Raw genomic sequence first — 17,567 nt, forward strand, 5'->3', positions numbered from 1 at the left:
TTTTGATTACATCAGTACAAGGGTTCAAAAAATTGGATAACAAACTTATATATATATATATATGACACATCACTGAGGCTGTGGCAGTTTCCATGGTAGCAGAGTTTCCTACCAATTTTGTTTAAATTTGAAGCCCCTACTAACCTCCCTCTACCTGGTTCCTCCCTGCACTCTCCTTTGTGTACATGTGCGCAAACACACACCCCTCTCTTCGAGCCATTATGGGATTGTCAAACCAAAACAACAAAGACTCAAATCCTATAATTTAACCTGCTCTTGCGAATATACGCCCGAATGGAACCCTAAGGAAGTCAGTGGAGTTCCACATAGGCATAGCAGTCTGTCAGTGTGGAACAGATTGTGGGATTGGGGTATAATTCCAATAAATTATAAAGTAAAAGGTTACACTCATGAAAGATCCTCATTGTTAAAATTCATGCTGGTTATCTGCAGTTCTAACATTATTGAACACATACTGGTGTCTCATTTGCCCTTCAGAATATCTTCTCTTTATTTGCATGTTATAAGTGTCAAGCTGATAGCCTTATAATTTCCTGAGCATTCTTGTTCTTTCCCTTTCTCTGAATAGTGTCTCAGACATGCTTGCCTCCAGATTTTCTCTGTAACCCTTTCAGTCCTTTAAAAAAAAAAAGATTCTCAACAAAGATTGTCATTTGCATGCAAATTATGGCTATGTTCTTTTAACACTCAGGAATAAATCCCTTATTGTAGTGGGCATTTATTGATTATAATTTTAACATAAGCTTGTCTTATTAAACGACTTTCCTTGCTGAGTCTGTACAGGATAATGCATACATAGCCTATGTCATTTTTAGTATTTAGTGGCTTAGAGTCCCTTGTAAATACATTTATGAAATATTCATTTGGACTTCAGCTATGTTATTATCCTCTCTGATTTCAATTCCAATTGTCTTCTGAATGTTCTAAAAACTTTTTCCCTGATAACTGAGCTCTTCTTTTTCACAGTACTGGGAGTTGGGGGGGCGGTTTCCATTTCAGAAATTTTTTTTCTAGTTTTTCCTTTTTGGCATCATCTGAGACTCAGAGAAGTTAGTCAGTGAAAGGCCTGCTAGATCATCTAATCCCTGCCCCTGTCCTTGTAGAATTGTTCACTAGGATACATCTCCTTGTGCTTTGTCTAGTCTGATTATACATATCCCAAGTAATGAGGTTTTGTCACTCCCCACTATTCCACAGCCTGTGTTACTAATCACATTACACCTAGTAACGCCATAAATAGTTTCTCTCCCTGTGTAAGACAAAAACTCAGTGAGTGGTACTAAAGGGAGAGGGTAAGGAGTGCAAGGAACCTCTTGCCCTAATTAGTGTACTAACAAGGCAAGATACCAACTCTGTACTCCCCGGAGCACTGGCTGTGGAGCAGACGTCCACTTCTGACACTCTTCACTCCCAAAGGCATACTGTCTGTGGTCTGGGGGCCTGGCCAGATCTGTGTGTGCTTATGCTATGCACTGTAACATATGGCATAGCAAAGAGCAGGTACTAAGGGTGAATGTACACTGCTCTCTTTTGAGGAAGGATGATTCCCCACCACACTATACTGTGTGGCTCTCACTTTAAGAGCAAGGGTTTGCCTTTGGTGTTTATATTTTTCGGTTTAAACATCTGTAGATTGCCAGCATGTCTTTTGTCATTCCACCAACCCCACACATCGTGCCTTAGCCAATCTACACAAATCTTTTAATCTTTCTTTATAAGGCAAACCCACCAGCCCCCAACTACTTTAGTTGCTGTGACAATGCTATAAATTTGCCAATTTATTTCCAGTGGTGGACAGAAGGCAACAAGTTCAAGGCATTGTTTAGAGAAGCATAAGGATGGGAACCATTATTCAGAAATGTCACCTATCTCCCCCACTGCCTACCAGAGCTGCTTATAACAACTCTCATTGTTTGCAAGTGCATATAATTTTATAGCTAAGAATCTGGTATCATGAGCTCCAGAAGTTTTAACTGTGGCTTCAGGTCTGAACTAGCTTTATTCCATACAAATCAAATCCATTTATGCATATTTATATACCTAGGACAAACAAACAGTTTTCCATGAAAGCTTGAACATGCTCAGCACTTTTGAAAATCTCACGTGAATGACTAAATATGGATTTGTGGAGCCTAACTCTGAGTACTAATCTTTAAAACTCTTGGCACTAGACTCTCCAGAATAACAGGTTGGAATTCCAGAAGTATTTACTTTGCCCTTTGACTTTGAGATAAATACACTTGACTTTCACAGTGTCCTGTGCTGTAAACTTTAGGATGAGATCTTAACGTGCACTAACTCTGAGATTTGACTATAAAAAAAATGGAGTATCTCACTAAGCTACTATGATAAAGGGGATGATATTACAACCTAGATAGAAGGATATTTTTATTTTACTTCTATTTGACAGTGTGTGGTTAATGACTTCCATAGGCCTCTGCCAGACAGAATCATGAAAATACACTTAAAAGTATCCACCAGTTGATTCAAGTCTGATTGGTTTGAAAGCCATTCAGCTCCATTCCCTGTAACTGCTGTGCTAGGACAGAACATTTTGGCAATATTTGATAGAAAGTTTAACTCCTGAGATCTAATTAAAATAACAACATGACATGTGTGTTCTTCTTGGAGTGGTTCCTTATGAAGTGGTTGTTTTCTTCTTTCCTTGCCAAAACAATGTCATAGGAGCACAAGCTGCTAACTAGGATGAGAAACAGGCTAGAAATCAGGTAATTCTTACTTTAAACAAAGAGGAACAGATTGTTTTATTAGTTGAATATATTTAAATAGGTTGTACTATAAGTGAAGTGATGTGCACTTAGAACTTAGTACCAACAATGCTTTTCTAATTCGACTTACATTTTAAACTTAGAATGGGTTGCAAGTAGTTGTTTCTGCAAGAGCAGGAAATTTGTCCTTAAGTCCTGGTTTCCAAAATTATACAGTATGCAATTCGCTAAATTGTACAATCTTGTTGTTTTTCTCCTTTCATATCCTATCCCTGGAGATTGTATATTTTAAAAGATCCTTTTTTGACTTGAGATGGAAGAATGTTAAAGCTGCTATTTTTCCTTCTATTGGAACAAGAGAAAAATCATTTTTGGCACAAATTTGACCCCAACCATCACTGTCGGCAATGTATTCCTGATTTGAAAATTAGGTCTTATATTTATCCATTTCCCCACTGTGCTGTAATAATTGTTCCCTTGGCACGGACCTCTCTTCCCCCATCATTATTGTAGGATTAGGAGAAAAAGATGATGAGAAATGCAAAAGAAAATAAATGTGAAAAATCCTGTGATAAAGAATTCTTAATCCCAGAAGACATTTAGAAATCCCCCCTTCCTCCCACCAGAATTCAGAAGTTGGATCAAAATTCACTTTGTTACAGCCTGGGATCGGGGGGAAAAATAGCCAGAGTATTCCTAATCTAATTATGATTCTTATGACAAGGATATTTTTAACTAACTTGATCTTTTATTGTATTTGTAGCTCTTTGTGAGAAGAAGTGTCTATACGGAAGCAGGTGTATAAGACCAAATGTATGTGCCTGTAGAAGTGGATATACTGGTTTAACCTGTAGAAAGAAGGTAACATGCAAATTCAAAAATACTGAATTCTCCTAGTCAGATGAGGTGGGGGGGATGGGGACGAATTCAGTCTAACTGAAGTATTTTACATAGTTTTATGAGAAAATGTTCATTTATAGCTTTAACTTTATGAAAGAGGTGAATAATGTTATTAAAATATTTTAAAGAAAGCTTGATTTTTATATTCAAAAGCTGGGGAAAAATCAAGATATTTTCAACTGCTAAATAATGTACACTGAGAAAATATAATCATCTATTCATATATACAGTATTTTGTACTAAAAAAATCAGATTTTAACCTCAGAATTACCATTCACTGCATTTTGACAGTTACATTCTCATACTAAAAGACAGCTTCTATTTTGGCATTAAAATCAGAAGCTACAGATAACACGAATGAGGTTCATTGTAATTTTCTAGGTACATAAAATCTATTGAACTGGTCAGCTGTGGTTTAGGAGAATATGCTGTGCATTTTCTAAAATGCTTTATTTCATATTCTACTTTGACTTTTCCGTCAATTGTCTGCATGTGTTTATATTCAAAGGGATTTCTGATAGCACAGCAAGAGATGCCCTTTTTGGTGTATCAAACCAGGATCATCAGGTTTGTTTCAGAACATCACTATAGTTCATGAATGTCCAGTACGATATGCCACTTCACAAAGTGGAACTTTGTTGCAAATCATAGTCAAGAACAATAAAATACTGTTCATGCATTTTTCATATGAGTGAACCACAGCATAATAAGTGTGGGAAGAAAGAGAAGCTACTATAATTGTTTCCATACTGTACATGTTTACAAGAGCCAGGCCATCTACAATACCTCTTAACCCTATGGGGATCCTCAATAATGCAGGAGAACCCAAAAAAGGAGACATACACATACCCCTTTTTAAATTTGAGAGACAGTCTTGAGTTTCATGATCCATTCTGCAAGAATATATAATTAGACTCAGAGACTTTAAGATTAGAAGGGGCCATCATAATTATCTAGTCTGACCTCCTAAACACGGCAGGCCACAGAACCTCACCCATCCACTCCTGTAATAGACCCCAACCTCTGGCTGAGTTACTGACGTCTTCAAATCATGGTTTAAAGACTTCAAGTTAAAGAGAATCCACCATTTACGCTAAAGTAAATCTGCAAGTGACCCGTGCCCCATGCTGCAGAAGAAGATGAAAACCACCAATTTCTCTGCCAATTGTTGCAGTATGACGATGCATTGTTCTGGTCAGAAGATGGAAATGTTGTAAATGAAAGGGGCTTAAGTGGCTTTTCTCCACCCTTATTATCGATTAGCCTCATTACAGCCCAGCATCCTAAAGTCAGCACTAATAATGCCTGGTTCATTGGAGTCTGGTTTCAGAGCATATGTCAGGAAACCAAAATAGTCAAAACCCAAATAGACCCTTTCCTCCAATATCCAGCTTTATTAGAATTGTTAGTAATAAATTTGTTTATTAGCATAGGCAGGAAGAAATGTTGCACACACATATACAGAGCCTTGTGCTTTGCTACATTTTCATTTTGGACTTTTGGATAACAGAAACAATACAATAGTGTTGGCATACAAAATCTGTCACAAAATCTTGATTAAATTGCTACTGGACAGTCTCTTCACACAGCACTAGCTGCATGAGGAGGCTCCTGGTAATTACACATCTGCATCTAACTAGGGTGACCAGATGAACTGATTTTATAGGGACAGTCCCAATTTTTGGGTCTTTTTCTTATATAGGCTATTACACCCACCACCACCACCACCACCACCCCCCGCGCCCCCATCCCAATTTTTCACATTTGCTGTCTGGTCACCCTACATCTAACTGAGTCTCTGCTTATCTCTCTCTTCGTGCCTAGTACAGGAGAATGAGTAAGAAATGTAAGGTGATCACTAGGCAGTCAGTTTAGAAGATCGACTTCCCTCACTTAAAACTATTTGCCAGTCTGATTGTCCATTAGAAGTAGTCTCTCAAAAGGTTAGAACAAATGCTACATTTTAGTAGTTCTTTTCCAGAGCCTGGGTCAGAAGCTGTCTTGAAGATAGAAATAGGGTGCAAAGGAGAGACATCTCTGTAGAATAATTGGTCGTAGATGCTCCTTTCCACAAGCAAAAGGAATCTTAGGAGACTCTTATTTAGATAGTGCATTTGGAAGACTAGGATAGTCTACATTTCTCAGACCACACTGCTCTCTTTCTCCATGGTATTCTTAGCTACAGCTCCCTCTTGTGCTGTCAGCATTCCTAAAGAATCATCTACACTTCATGAAATTTAGCATATTATGTGGCCAAGTGAATTGCAATTCATTTTTCTGACATTTTTGGTTTACTTTGTTTTGGAGTTCTGTTAAAAGCAACTTGCCAAAAGCATTCCTGAAGGAATAATGAATTTGCTAGCACAATTATCACTCTTATACCTTTTTGTATATTTTCAATTTGAATCTTGCAAATAGTCAATGCAGATAATTTAGCATGACCACAAGTGTTCCTGCTAGCTTTTAAAAATAAAGCAGCCATCGGGATAGGTTTGATTATGGGTAGCAGAGGTGATCCCAACAAAATAATCAAAGTAGAGATCCTTGCAGTTAGCACCACACTTTAGCAAAACATAAGAGTAATGATGAAACAAAAGTAATCCCTAGCCAATCGAACATTGTTACATATGAAAGTTTTACTGAAAAATAGCAGCTTACATTAGCTGTGTCAGATGCCTTATTTGTAGTGTACCTATTGTCTTCCAAATCCTCCCCCTCATGATTTTTTTAAATAGGTAAAAAGAAGAACAGGAGTACTTGTGGCACCTTAGAGACTAACAAATTTATTAGAGCATAAGCTTTCGTGGACTACAGCCCACTTCTTCGGATGCATAGCTTTTGCAGCACATACACAATGGCATAGCATTCCTTTTCGCTGATTGACCAATGGCTTTCCCTCTCAGACAGTTTCTTACTGAGAAATACGACAGGATGGAATTCTTGATCCGGTCCTTCCTGCATTAAAACTGCTCCCACGCCTCGCTCGGACGCATCTGTGGTTACTTGGAACGGTTTGTCAAAGTCTGGGGCCCTTAGCACAGGGTCAGACATGAGTGTTGCCTTAAGCTGGTTAAAGGCCTTTTGACACTCATTAGTCCACTGAACTGCATTTGGCTGTTTCTTTCTGGTTAGGTCTGTCAGCGGGGCGGCGATTTGGCTGTAGTGGGGTACAAATCGCCTATAATATCCAGCCAAGCCTAAGAAGGATTGGACCTGTTTCTTAGACTTTGGAACCGGCCACTTTTGGATAGCATCCACTTTGGCCTGTATGGGATTTATAGTTCCTTGACCCACCTGGTGCCCCAGGTAAGTCACTCTGTTTTGGCCTATTTGACACTTTTTAGCCTTAACAGTTAGTCCTGCCTGCTGGATGCGCTCGAAAACTTTTTCCAGGTGCTCCATGTGCTCTGCCCATGAATCAGAAAAAATGGCCACATCATCGAGGTAGGCAACTGCAGATTCTCCCAATCCCGCTAGGAGACCATCTACAAGTCTTTGGAAGGTGGCGGGTGCATTTCGCAACCCGAAAGGAAGTACATTGAATTCATACACCCCTGCCTGGGTGACGAAGGCTGACCTTTCCTTAGCGGGTTCATCTAGTGGTACTTGCCAGTACCCCTTGGTTAAGTCTAAAGTAGAGATGAATTGGGCATGTCCCAATTTCTCCAATAGCTCATCTGTGCGTGGCATTGGATAGTTGTCAGGACGAGTTACAGCATTTAGCTTACGGTAGTCCACGCAAAAGCGTATTTCCCCATCTGGTTTGGGAACTAGAACCACTGGAGATGCCCATGCACTCTTAGAGGGGCGGATTATACCCATCTGTAGCATGTCCTGGATCTCCCTTTGTATAGCAGTTTTGGCATGAGGTGACTCCCGGTAGGGTGGGGTTCTAATAGGGTGAGCATTACCTGTGTCAATGGAGTGGTATGCCCGTTCGGTCCATCCTGGAGTGGCTGAGAAAATTGGTGCAAAGCTTGTGCACAGCTCCTTGATCTGCTGTCGCTGCAGACGTCCAAGGGTCATGGAGAGGTTCACCTCTTCCACGCCACCATCCTTTTTTCCTTCGTAGTAGACACCTTCAGGCCACTCCGCGTCATCTGTTTCCTGGGCTGTAAACTGGCAAACGTTTAATTCTCTGGAATAAAAGGGCTTAAGAGAATTAACATGGTATACCTTAGGCTTTATGTAAGTGGGCTGTAGTCCACGAAAGCTTATGCTCTAATAAATTTGTTAGTCTCTAAGGTGCCACAAGTACTCCTGTTCTTCTTTTTGCGGATACAGACTAACACGGCTGTTACTCTGAAACTTAAATAGGTACATAACCAATCAACAAAAGCTAACCTACTCGATTCTATTTGGCTATAAATGGTACATGACTCCACACTGAGAACCATCTAGCTCCATATTGCCGTTTACAGTTACCTTCTACTAATGTTTTTATATTAAATTGTACCCGTATGTCCCAAATGCCTATACATTTATTATAAAGGGACATAGATGCTCAGTATTCTAACCCACTGCAGAAAATAATGATCATTAAAAAGACAAGCCTAGAGTCAGACATTGCTTAATACTTGAATTCACCTGTAAATCTATATGAATAGCAACTGGCCATTCATTCTCTAAAAATGAATCCAGTGAAAATACAAGAGAACAAGTTTTTGGTATTTTAAACTACTTTGTTGGAGTCAGTGAAAAACATACTGAACGTCAATAATATATTTTTTTTCAGTTTCTATATATATTTATATAGATACATAGACCCTTATTAAACCCCACTTTCGATGCTTGTAACTGAGTAACTCTGCATTATACACCTGTTGGAGTATATAAGCAAGAAAGGGGATAAAGTAAAGGTTTTTTTAAATGAAATATTCAAAAATACTTGACAAATAAAAAGGAAGCAATATATGTGAAAAATGAAAAGTTTAATGTATGTGCTATTCTATTACAAATATACTGTATGTGCTAGACTATATGCTAGTCAGTTACAAGAGAATTTGTAAGAGTAATTACCCTGCTATTTAAAAACAAGTTACTATAGCAACCTCATCATGTTATTGCATACATACAGTTGCTCCATAAAGTATATCTGAAGAAATATGCTGTTGAGAGACAAAGTGAAAGCCTATGAAGGACTAGAGGGTGAGGAAGACTGAAAGAATTCTCTTTTTAAATTTACGTTTAGGAAGATAGATAATTTTCAAAAGGGTTAATTCTATTCCATCCCCGGACTACTGCCCAACTTCTTCCACAAATGAAGGGATGCATCTTTTCTTATGCTTCTTCCTTAAAGTCTATGTGGGACGAGTATAGCACTACTCATGTGGAAATTGTAATCCATGTGTCTGCCACCTATCAAAAATCACTCCAACCTGGCAGAAGTAAACAGATTTTACTGACATTCTTATTTGAGCTGTTTTGACTTCAGCTGCCATAATCTCACAGAAAGTGCTTCTGATGTGATTGCAAGGATAATTGTGTAATAAGAATACCTAGCACTTTTGCACTCCTTAGGAAATATTCCAACTTCAAGGACATTTTTGCCTAAGGTGTATAGGACCCTTGTAGCATGTTAGACTTAAATATTCCACCTGGATTTATTTTTTAATATCTCACATTATGCCGTCATCCTATAAGATCAAGTAGTATTTCCCTATAGCTATGGAAATTTCTTCATGCAAGAACTAAATCCCACTCCAATTAAAGATAGGCTGAGGGTGAAAATATTCTTTGGACAGGCAGAGTAAAACAGCTGGTGACCAGGCTCCCAGCTCTATGGAGAATGGCTCTCTTGTGTTGTGTGGGCAGGTTCCCACGCTGGTGTACAAGCAGGAGGAGCCCACTCTGTCTGGCAGAGGAATAGAAGGTCAAGCCCTGCTCTCTGGCATGTGCAGAGCGAGCCTGCCCCACATTAGCTGTTACTATGGAGCTTGACTTGCAAAAGCGGGGCCTGTGTCTTCGAACATGAGCTCCCAGTATGAATTCAGGGATGTTTTCAGGAAGGAGGCAGGCAGCAGGGCCTCCTTTTCCATGAGGCTGGGCCAAGCAGGCTCTCCATGCAACCCATTGGCTCTTGTAAGAGCCTGGCACAGCGTCACGTGCAAGTGGGTCTTCCCTCTTCCTGCCCCACCCACTTCCTGGCCCTGGAGATGCCAGACATGGGGAATTCGCCTGCTGAGCTGGGCTGGTAGACTTGGGAAGACTGAGTCCCCTCTAGCCCTAGCCACCCACTACCTATGCAACTAAACCTACCTAAATTCAAGCAGACACTTGTGGAAATCATCTTTCCTGTAATTTAAAACAAAAAGCATACCATGCACTATTCATAAATAAACCACTGCAAACCAATATCACTATTGGAACCTAAGGAACAGTATTTTAGAATCAAACACGGATATGATGCTAATATCAAGGTTAACATGATCAAACAGAGATACAGCAAGATGAAAGAGCACCTTTCCTCCCTGTCCTGGGTAATAAATTAATGTCAAAATCTTTATGTGCTATGTAACGTGGACTTCCATAAAACTGTCCTTTCAAAATGGGTACTTGAATGTATGCATTAGCATAAAATAAAGCTTTTCACATTATCTATTATCTTGTTTTGGGATCAAGAATATTCACTCAAGTATACTTAAACTAAGATGCTATTCACTGATAATCTCTGCAGTGTGAAAACGGAATCAGTGCCCTGAAACACCTATGGGCAAGGAGCCAACAATCTCCATGCGTTCTATGGAAATAGCACAGTGGTTTTGTAGACACACCTGCTTTAGAAGAAAAATTGAATTCCAACTCCATAACTGTCAAGTGCCACTGCAAATAATAGAGCCTAAACCGAACCATTTTAGCAATACAGCTATTTTCCTATTGAAGTGATGTAGAAGAAATCAGCCTCAGCTAGATGATATCACTTTATGTGCATGCTTTGGAAACAGTTCCATTCATCACTTCATTGCTTAATTCCTTTCAGAATCATGTTCTTCATTACTTGTGCATTACTAAGTTTAATAAACACTTTCGCTGCTTGGGTCAAATTGTGAAAAATGTGGATAGTGGGTTTGCCATAATTACATAAAAATTCTGAAGGAAATAAGGCAGCTACAACAAATCATTTGGACATTTTCATATTAAACTTGTTTCGTGACACCACATGCACAAGGCTGTTTCTTACATAGTCCCTTAAGCAGATGAATACTCATTTCTGTTTTGCAGATCCCAGTAGAATGAAGATAACATAACAGAAGGACAATGAAGACAATCATTTGGATGCTAGTAATCTGGCACTGTGCACGTTTTTCTTTTGGGCTGGCTGAAGATGCAGTGTGAAGATATTGCTAATGCTCTCCCTCCTGCCTCATATAGTCGTGATGAGGAATAATTGATTCCAGAGCATACACCAAGAGATTTACTTACTTTTGCAAAGTTATGTGGTGTGGCAATGCTCAAATCCATATTTCTATAGCTGTAGTGTCACTACCTCAAGTACTTGCTTCCTATAAGAGCCAAATTTTACAATGAAATGTGGATCATTATAGAAAAGACACTTTACTTTGTGTTATTTTGTTGTTGTTAAAGTTTGGAAGTAATCAGTTGCCTCATTCTTTTTATATTTTTAAATCAAATTGTTTATTCACTTTTCTGAGAAGAATGAATAATTTAGAGATTGCTTTTACTGAAAAAATGTTATAAACATGAGTACAGGAGAGGTCATAGTAATGTTGAATTGCTTTCTTAAACTAGCTCCAGATTGTAATATCACCTAGATAAACATGGCTAACTGGGGGCTTGCTAAGCAAAGGAGTGGGTAACTGCCCAATGATTGCCAAAAAAGTGCCAGCATCTATTTGAGATATTGGACTTTGCTTCCCACTGTTCTCAGAATAGACAGTAACTTTGTAGTATCTGTTGGAATGTTGATTTTTAGACTTCACTAGACTCCCCTCCCCAACCTTAACATTTCCCAATTTTTCTCCACCACTGAAGCTCCTCCAGCAGTAGATGTGCTAATATAGATAAGGCTCCAGGTACCCACTGCTAATTTAGAAGCATTTAGATACCTAAAGATGCAGATAGACAACTAATGGGATTTTCTAAAGCACCCAAGGAGTTAGATGCTGAAAATCCTACTAGGAACCTAAATACCTTCAAAGGGTATTTAAAATACTTTTAAAAATACCTCCAGCACTGTGCCATCAAATGGAATTAGACAACAAAGTGGTTAAAATGCCAACAGCTGCCTGTAGCTCTCTCTATTTTAGCACTGCCAACATTACTAACACTGGTGGAAGCAACAGCCAGAAACAAGGACACAGATGCTCAGGCTATATGTTCGCTTGCAAAAATAGTTAACAAATGTTAACTATGACAGTCTCAGGTACTGCACAATAACTCTGAGGATGAAATTGGGATACCCCACACTCGCTCTTCAAATCTTGGTAGAATAATCAGATATACTGTTGAACAGGATCTAGGTGCTTGACAAAGTTGTACATGGGAATTTTGGTGTTGCCGTCTTCACTTAATAGTGATTTTAATGGTTGTACTCATCTGAGAAAATCCTTTGATCCCTTTGTTTTTCTTGCAGCAGTAAATAGATTTGATCTATGGGTATTTTACATAAAAAACACTGAAGATTTGATTTAGGAATTTTACATAAAAAACAAGACTTAACTGTAATCTTGTAAAATTTAAAATATAGATTGTGTTGTCCTCCAACATTGCAGACTAAGGCCTTGGCTACACTTACCAGGTAGTTCGACGGCTGGAAATCGAAGTTCTGGGTTCGACTTATCGCGTCTAGTCTGGACGCGATAAGTCGAACCCGGAAGTGCTCGCCGTCGACTGCGGTACTCCAGCTCGGCGAGAGGAGTACCGCGGAGTCGACGGGGGAGCCTGCCTGCCGCGTGTGGACCAAGGTAAGTTCGAACTAAGGTACTTCGACTTCAGCTACGTTATTCACGTAGCTGAAGTTGCGTACCTTAGTTCGAATTGGGGGGGGTAGTGTAGACCAAGCCTAGATGTTTCCTGCTTGGAAATGATGCTGGCATTGTAACCCTGCAGAAAGATTCTCCCCCACTGGCCAGTTACTTAGGGGTAGCATATATTTGTTTCTTTCTATATCAACTATTGTATATAAACAAGCGCATTTAAAAATACCCATACTCGTTTTTTCAAATAAATTGTCTTCTATTCCTTACCTTTCTACAATATTTGTATTCAGTTATTATGAACTACTGATGTAAACAGTTTTGCATGGGGAATGTAAAAAATGACTAAACTGACACAAGCATTAAAAGTTTTCTATTAGATAGACAGAGATGAATACTGATGTTAGACTCACTAACAGTCTGCACCATTAATGGAGGTATTAAAAAAGGCGGCGGGGCGGGGAGAATCTTAGGTCCATGGTGAGCTAGGTTCATAGTTAGGTGTTGCTAATCTCAGATTAAGCTTTGAGAGTTCACTTCACCAGTTCCAGGAAGACCTTAATACTAAGGCAGAATGTTGGCACCAGAGGGTATCTACAAGATTAAATTGAGGGTGGCAATTATGCCTTTTTTTCAACTATCGCCCTAATCAATAAGAGAAGGATTTCCATTACCTTGCCTCCATAATACCTATGATAGACAGTGCTAATGAACCGAAAGTCCTTGCCAGGATTGGATTTGGCAGCCTAAAACAGATTGCAATGCTTCAGTGCATCTCAATGCATTTTTAGAAAAGGCTACTTAAGACCATGTACATCTTCATTTATCTTCAGAATAGTAGAAATTGAGCAGTTAGCAGAACATCTTTGCATCTCCAGCAACAGCTTGTGCAGAATCATGAAGCACATACAATTGTTGGTAGTAGCACAGCCCACCCAGTTCATTAACTAGCTCTTTCACCACTTAATCATCGGTAATCTATACATCAGCTCAGCCTAACAGTCTATACATTTTTCATTTCAAAATCATTGACACATGGTGTTTCTGAAAGGAAATATGCTCCCCCGAACAGCAGTTGACTGAAACTGACATGATTCTTATCAATTTCACTGCCAGTCACCATTGAACAGCAGCCATGAAACTGACAGGAAGCATTTCAATATCACAGCTGCCTTAGCTTCCAGGGTATATGGTTCAGGGGCAGCGCAGCCCTGCAGACTGCTAGGGACCCAAGGGCTTCCAGACTCCCAGGCCAGATAGGTAGCTAAGCTGCTCAACCCTCCAGTCCATCTCCCTGCCAATGCAGGATCTTACTATTGCAAACCTTATTCCAAACATATACACCACTCTGTGCTTATTGTCATCCCTGGCTTTACCGTATCCAGATTAGACTATAAGTAATGCAAGGCAGGGACAGGCACTGTATAAATAACTTATTTTTTAGCATATCATCTTGATGCCTTCCAGTACTTTGCATGTTGTGGAGACTTACTTCAAAATCATTTTAAAGCCACAGTACATAAAGTCCAAATAAAATAAATTGTTCATAACTGTCTTGTGTGGGAGTAATTAAAACAAATAGTAGAACCATTAGTTAGTTGCTTTTTACTCATCATTAATCGTCTTTCAGTGTGCTTCATTAGGAGTTCAAATTCACTCTCAAACCCTTTATATCCATTTATCTGGCTGTCTCAACTCTTCAGAGCCCTAGCTAGTTTCCCTATAACTTCTCAATATTGTAGTCTTAAAAAAAAAAAAAAGTAAAATCCAATTTTGGGGGGAAGAGGGGCAGCAGTAAGAGATAGAGGAGTTAATCTTCTTTATCCCATGTCTCCATCATTATTCTTAACTAAAAATTTAAAATAGTTTCTCAGACACACACACACACACACACACACGTGTCCAAATTATTTTTGTCTTAGAAACAAATTAATTTAGAATCTCTGGGAAAAGAAATATTCAATAGGGGAGAAAAATAAAGCAAAATCTTAGTGGAGAAATATGATCATGCTAGCTGGTATATCAGAAGGAAAGAGTATCACTATTACCTACCATTTATATTTTAGCCTTTTTAGAATTAAGAAATTTAATAAGTATTGAAATAAGCAATTCTACTCCCAGTAGAAAGTGCTAGGAATTCAGATACAGCATTTGAATATTTTAGAATAAACTGATTCATGCTCCTGAAAAGTGCCATATTGAGAGGTTGCAGACAGAATTCTTCTATTTATCCATAGACCAGGTACAGTATGGGCAATGCAACTGGGGGCACTGATACTGTCCTAGCAAGACCATCCAGAGTGGTGAGAGGTATAATCCAATCTCCATGCTCATTTAATGCTTGGTCTTTCTGTTGAAAACCTACTCCACATAGATCATTGGAAAGCTAACAGATGATGAATTAAAAATGAGTACAGATTTGGGCTGGTTTCAAACCGATGACCTACTGAAAGGTTCTGTGCCAATACTCTAAGCCACACCACATCCCAAAGTAAAGATGCTTAATTATACACAAGTTATACAGAAAGCTATTTTAGATTTAGATTATTTAGCTACTAACACAGAAAAGCAGGTCTTTCCTTACTAAGTTAATTCTCTATTGACCTGATCCTGTACCATTATGGTCAATGAATTTTTTGTCATTAATATCAATTGGAGTAGGACCAGGGCCATTATAATACCTGTAGTGTGCATAATACAGTATGTACTTTTAAGACTACAACTATACCCTTTGGGATACTAGTTTGAACTCCGTAGTTTTGTGTGCTGTACAAAGCTATCACTTCCAACATCAGTTATTATTTGTATTGCATTAATACCTAGGAGCGCCAGCCATGGACCAGAACACCATTGTGCAAGGTGCTGTACAAAACACAGAACAAGAAAAACGTTTTGAAAAGAGGCCATTTTTATGTAATAATGTGAAATGAAAAATTTAGACCAGCTCTATTCCGTATGTTTAACTCTTGATCCTACGCCTATTGAAGTCAATGAGAGTTTTGCAATTGGTTGCAATAGGACAGGATCAAGCCCTTATTTAGTTTCCTATTGAGGACTTGTATCAATCATTCAAACCATGCATTTCATTAGCACCTTTGCCATAATAATATCATCCCCCAGCAGCTGAACAACTGCTGTGAATAGTTTGCCAGTGTAATCCAGAGAGTTTTGCTCAATTTGCCTTTGCGCCTCAGGGGGAAAGAAACATGCCAGTGGGCTGCACTTATTCTCTGCTTTTTTCTCCCCATGAAGCAGCTTTCAGAATGCATTATCCATGATAGATTTGTCAGATTGTTAGCACCCTAGAAGTATGTCAGGTGCAAGGCAGATTTGTCATAATAGCATGGTGGAACTAGACTACCTTATACAAAAGCACTGTGTTGCATCTATATTCTATAGTAGGTTTCTGATATTGATAGCTGCATTTTAATGTTAGAAATATACCTGTTATTCCAGACAAGAACATCCATGTATTCATGACCACCAAACTTGATGATTTTAAATCTTATCTAGGAATTAAACCAGGTGCCCTGAAAAAGCTCCTACTAATTCAAAATGCAGCAGCCCATCTGTTTAGCAACACAGATCACTGCCATCACATCACCCGGGAACCCTACTTTCCCCTTTAATGCAGAGGCCAGTTCAAAATCTGTTCCGCTATTCAAAGCCCTTTGTAGAATTACCGCTTGTTAGCCGAGAGATTGTTTCTCCCTCTGCAGCCATGACCTCCCATCACAGCAACATTACAGGAGCAATCAAATTGTTGCCCAACAGCAGGAGACTCAAGAGTTCAGGAGACAGAACTTTGACAGGCGCAAGACACAGACTTTGGAATTCAGTCCCACAAGAGATAGGAATGACCACAGAACTACCCACTTCCAGAACTCAGTGAAAAATTCACTTAGACTTTGCTATCCCTTCATACTCAACACACCTAAATATAAACCAACAAATGGACAGTACATCTGTGAACTAATCGAGCTATTTCACCTGAGAAGTAGTAAAGAAATTATTATTGCTACTTCTATTTTTAAATACTTACGAGCCTAAAATACAACTATGATGAGGTATAAGTAATTAGATAAATAGATGCGTTTTTGAAGACTGTGGCTATAAGTAGGGCCTTACCAAATTCACGGCCATGAAAAACGTGTCATGGACCGTGAAGTCTGGTCTCCCCCCATGAAATCTGGTCTTTTTTGTGCTTTTACCCTAAACTATACAGATTTTATGGGAGAGACCAGCATTTCTCAGATTGGGGGTCCTGACCCAAAAGGGAGTTGCAGGGGGGTCGCGGTACTGCCACCCTTACTTCTGCACTGTCTTCAGAGCTGGGTGGCTGGAGAGCGGCAGCTGTTGGCTGGATGCCCAGCTCTGAAGGCAGCACTCCTCCAGCAGCAGCGCAGAAATAAGGGTGGCAATATCATACCATGCCATCTTACTTCTGCGCTGCTGCTGGCTGCGGCTCTGCCTTCAGACCTGGGCTCTCGGCCAGCTGCCGCCGCTCTCCAGCTGCCCAGCTGTGAAGGCAGCCCCACCATCAGCAGCAGCGCAGAAGTAAGGGTAGTAGTACCGCAACCCCCCTCTACAGTAACCTTGCTACCCCCCCCCCCCCCAAACTCATTTTTAGGTCAGGACCACTACAATTACAACATTGTGAAATTTCAGATGTAAATAGCTGAAATCATGAAAGTTACAATTTCTAAAATCTTATGACCATGAAATTGACCAAAATGGACCATGAATCTGGTAGGGCCCTACCTTTAAAGGTTGTGGTAGTGTGTGTTCGGTTATCTAAATGATGCAACATGTATGGTAAGGGATTTGTCTCAGGCTGGTGTAACATAAATAAGTGGGCTGTATTGGAACAAAAAAAAAGGCACATAGACAGTGGCCAGTACTGAATATTTTATATACAGTAGGTTGGAAATAGAAACAAAATATTGATTTCTCTTTTTTAAAAAAAGAAGGGAGGGGGAGG

General features: G+C 39.4%; 1 protein-coding gene across 1 annotated transcript in view; it reads left to right on the plus strand.

The window, feature by feature from the left end:
• The window catches only part of LOC128845094 (von Willebrand factor D and EGF domain-containing protein-like), a 245,872-nt gene extending 233,059 nt beyond the window's left edge, over positions 1 to 12,813 (plus strand). Inside the window, exons 29-30 of the mRNA XM_054043326.1 lie at positions 3,514 to 3,611; positions 10,872 to 12,813. Of these exons, the coding sequence (XP_053899301.1) occupies positions 3,514 to 3,611; positions 10,872 to 10,886 (113 nt within the window). The 3' untranslated portion in view covers positions 10,887 to 12,813. The remainder of the gene's footprint in view (positions 1 to 3,513; positions 3,612 to 10,871) is intronic.
• Positions 12,814 to 17,567: the final 4,754 nt, after the last annotated feature.

Source organism: Malaclemys terrapin, chromosome 11, assembly GCF_027887155.1.
Source record: "Malaclemys terrapin pileata isolate rMalTer1 chromosome 11, rMalTer1.hap1, whole genome shotgun sequence".
In the NCBI taxonomy this organism is placed as follows: Eukaryota; Metazoa; Chordata; order Testudines; family Emydidae; genus Malaclemys; species Malaclemys terrapin.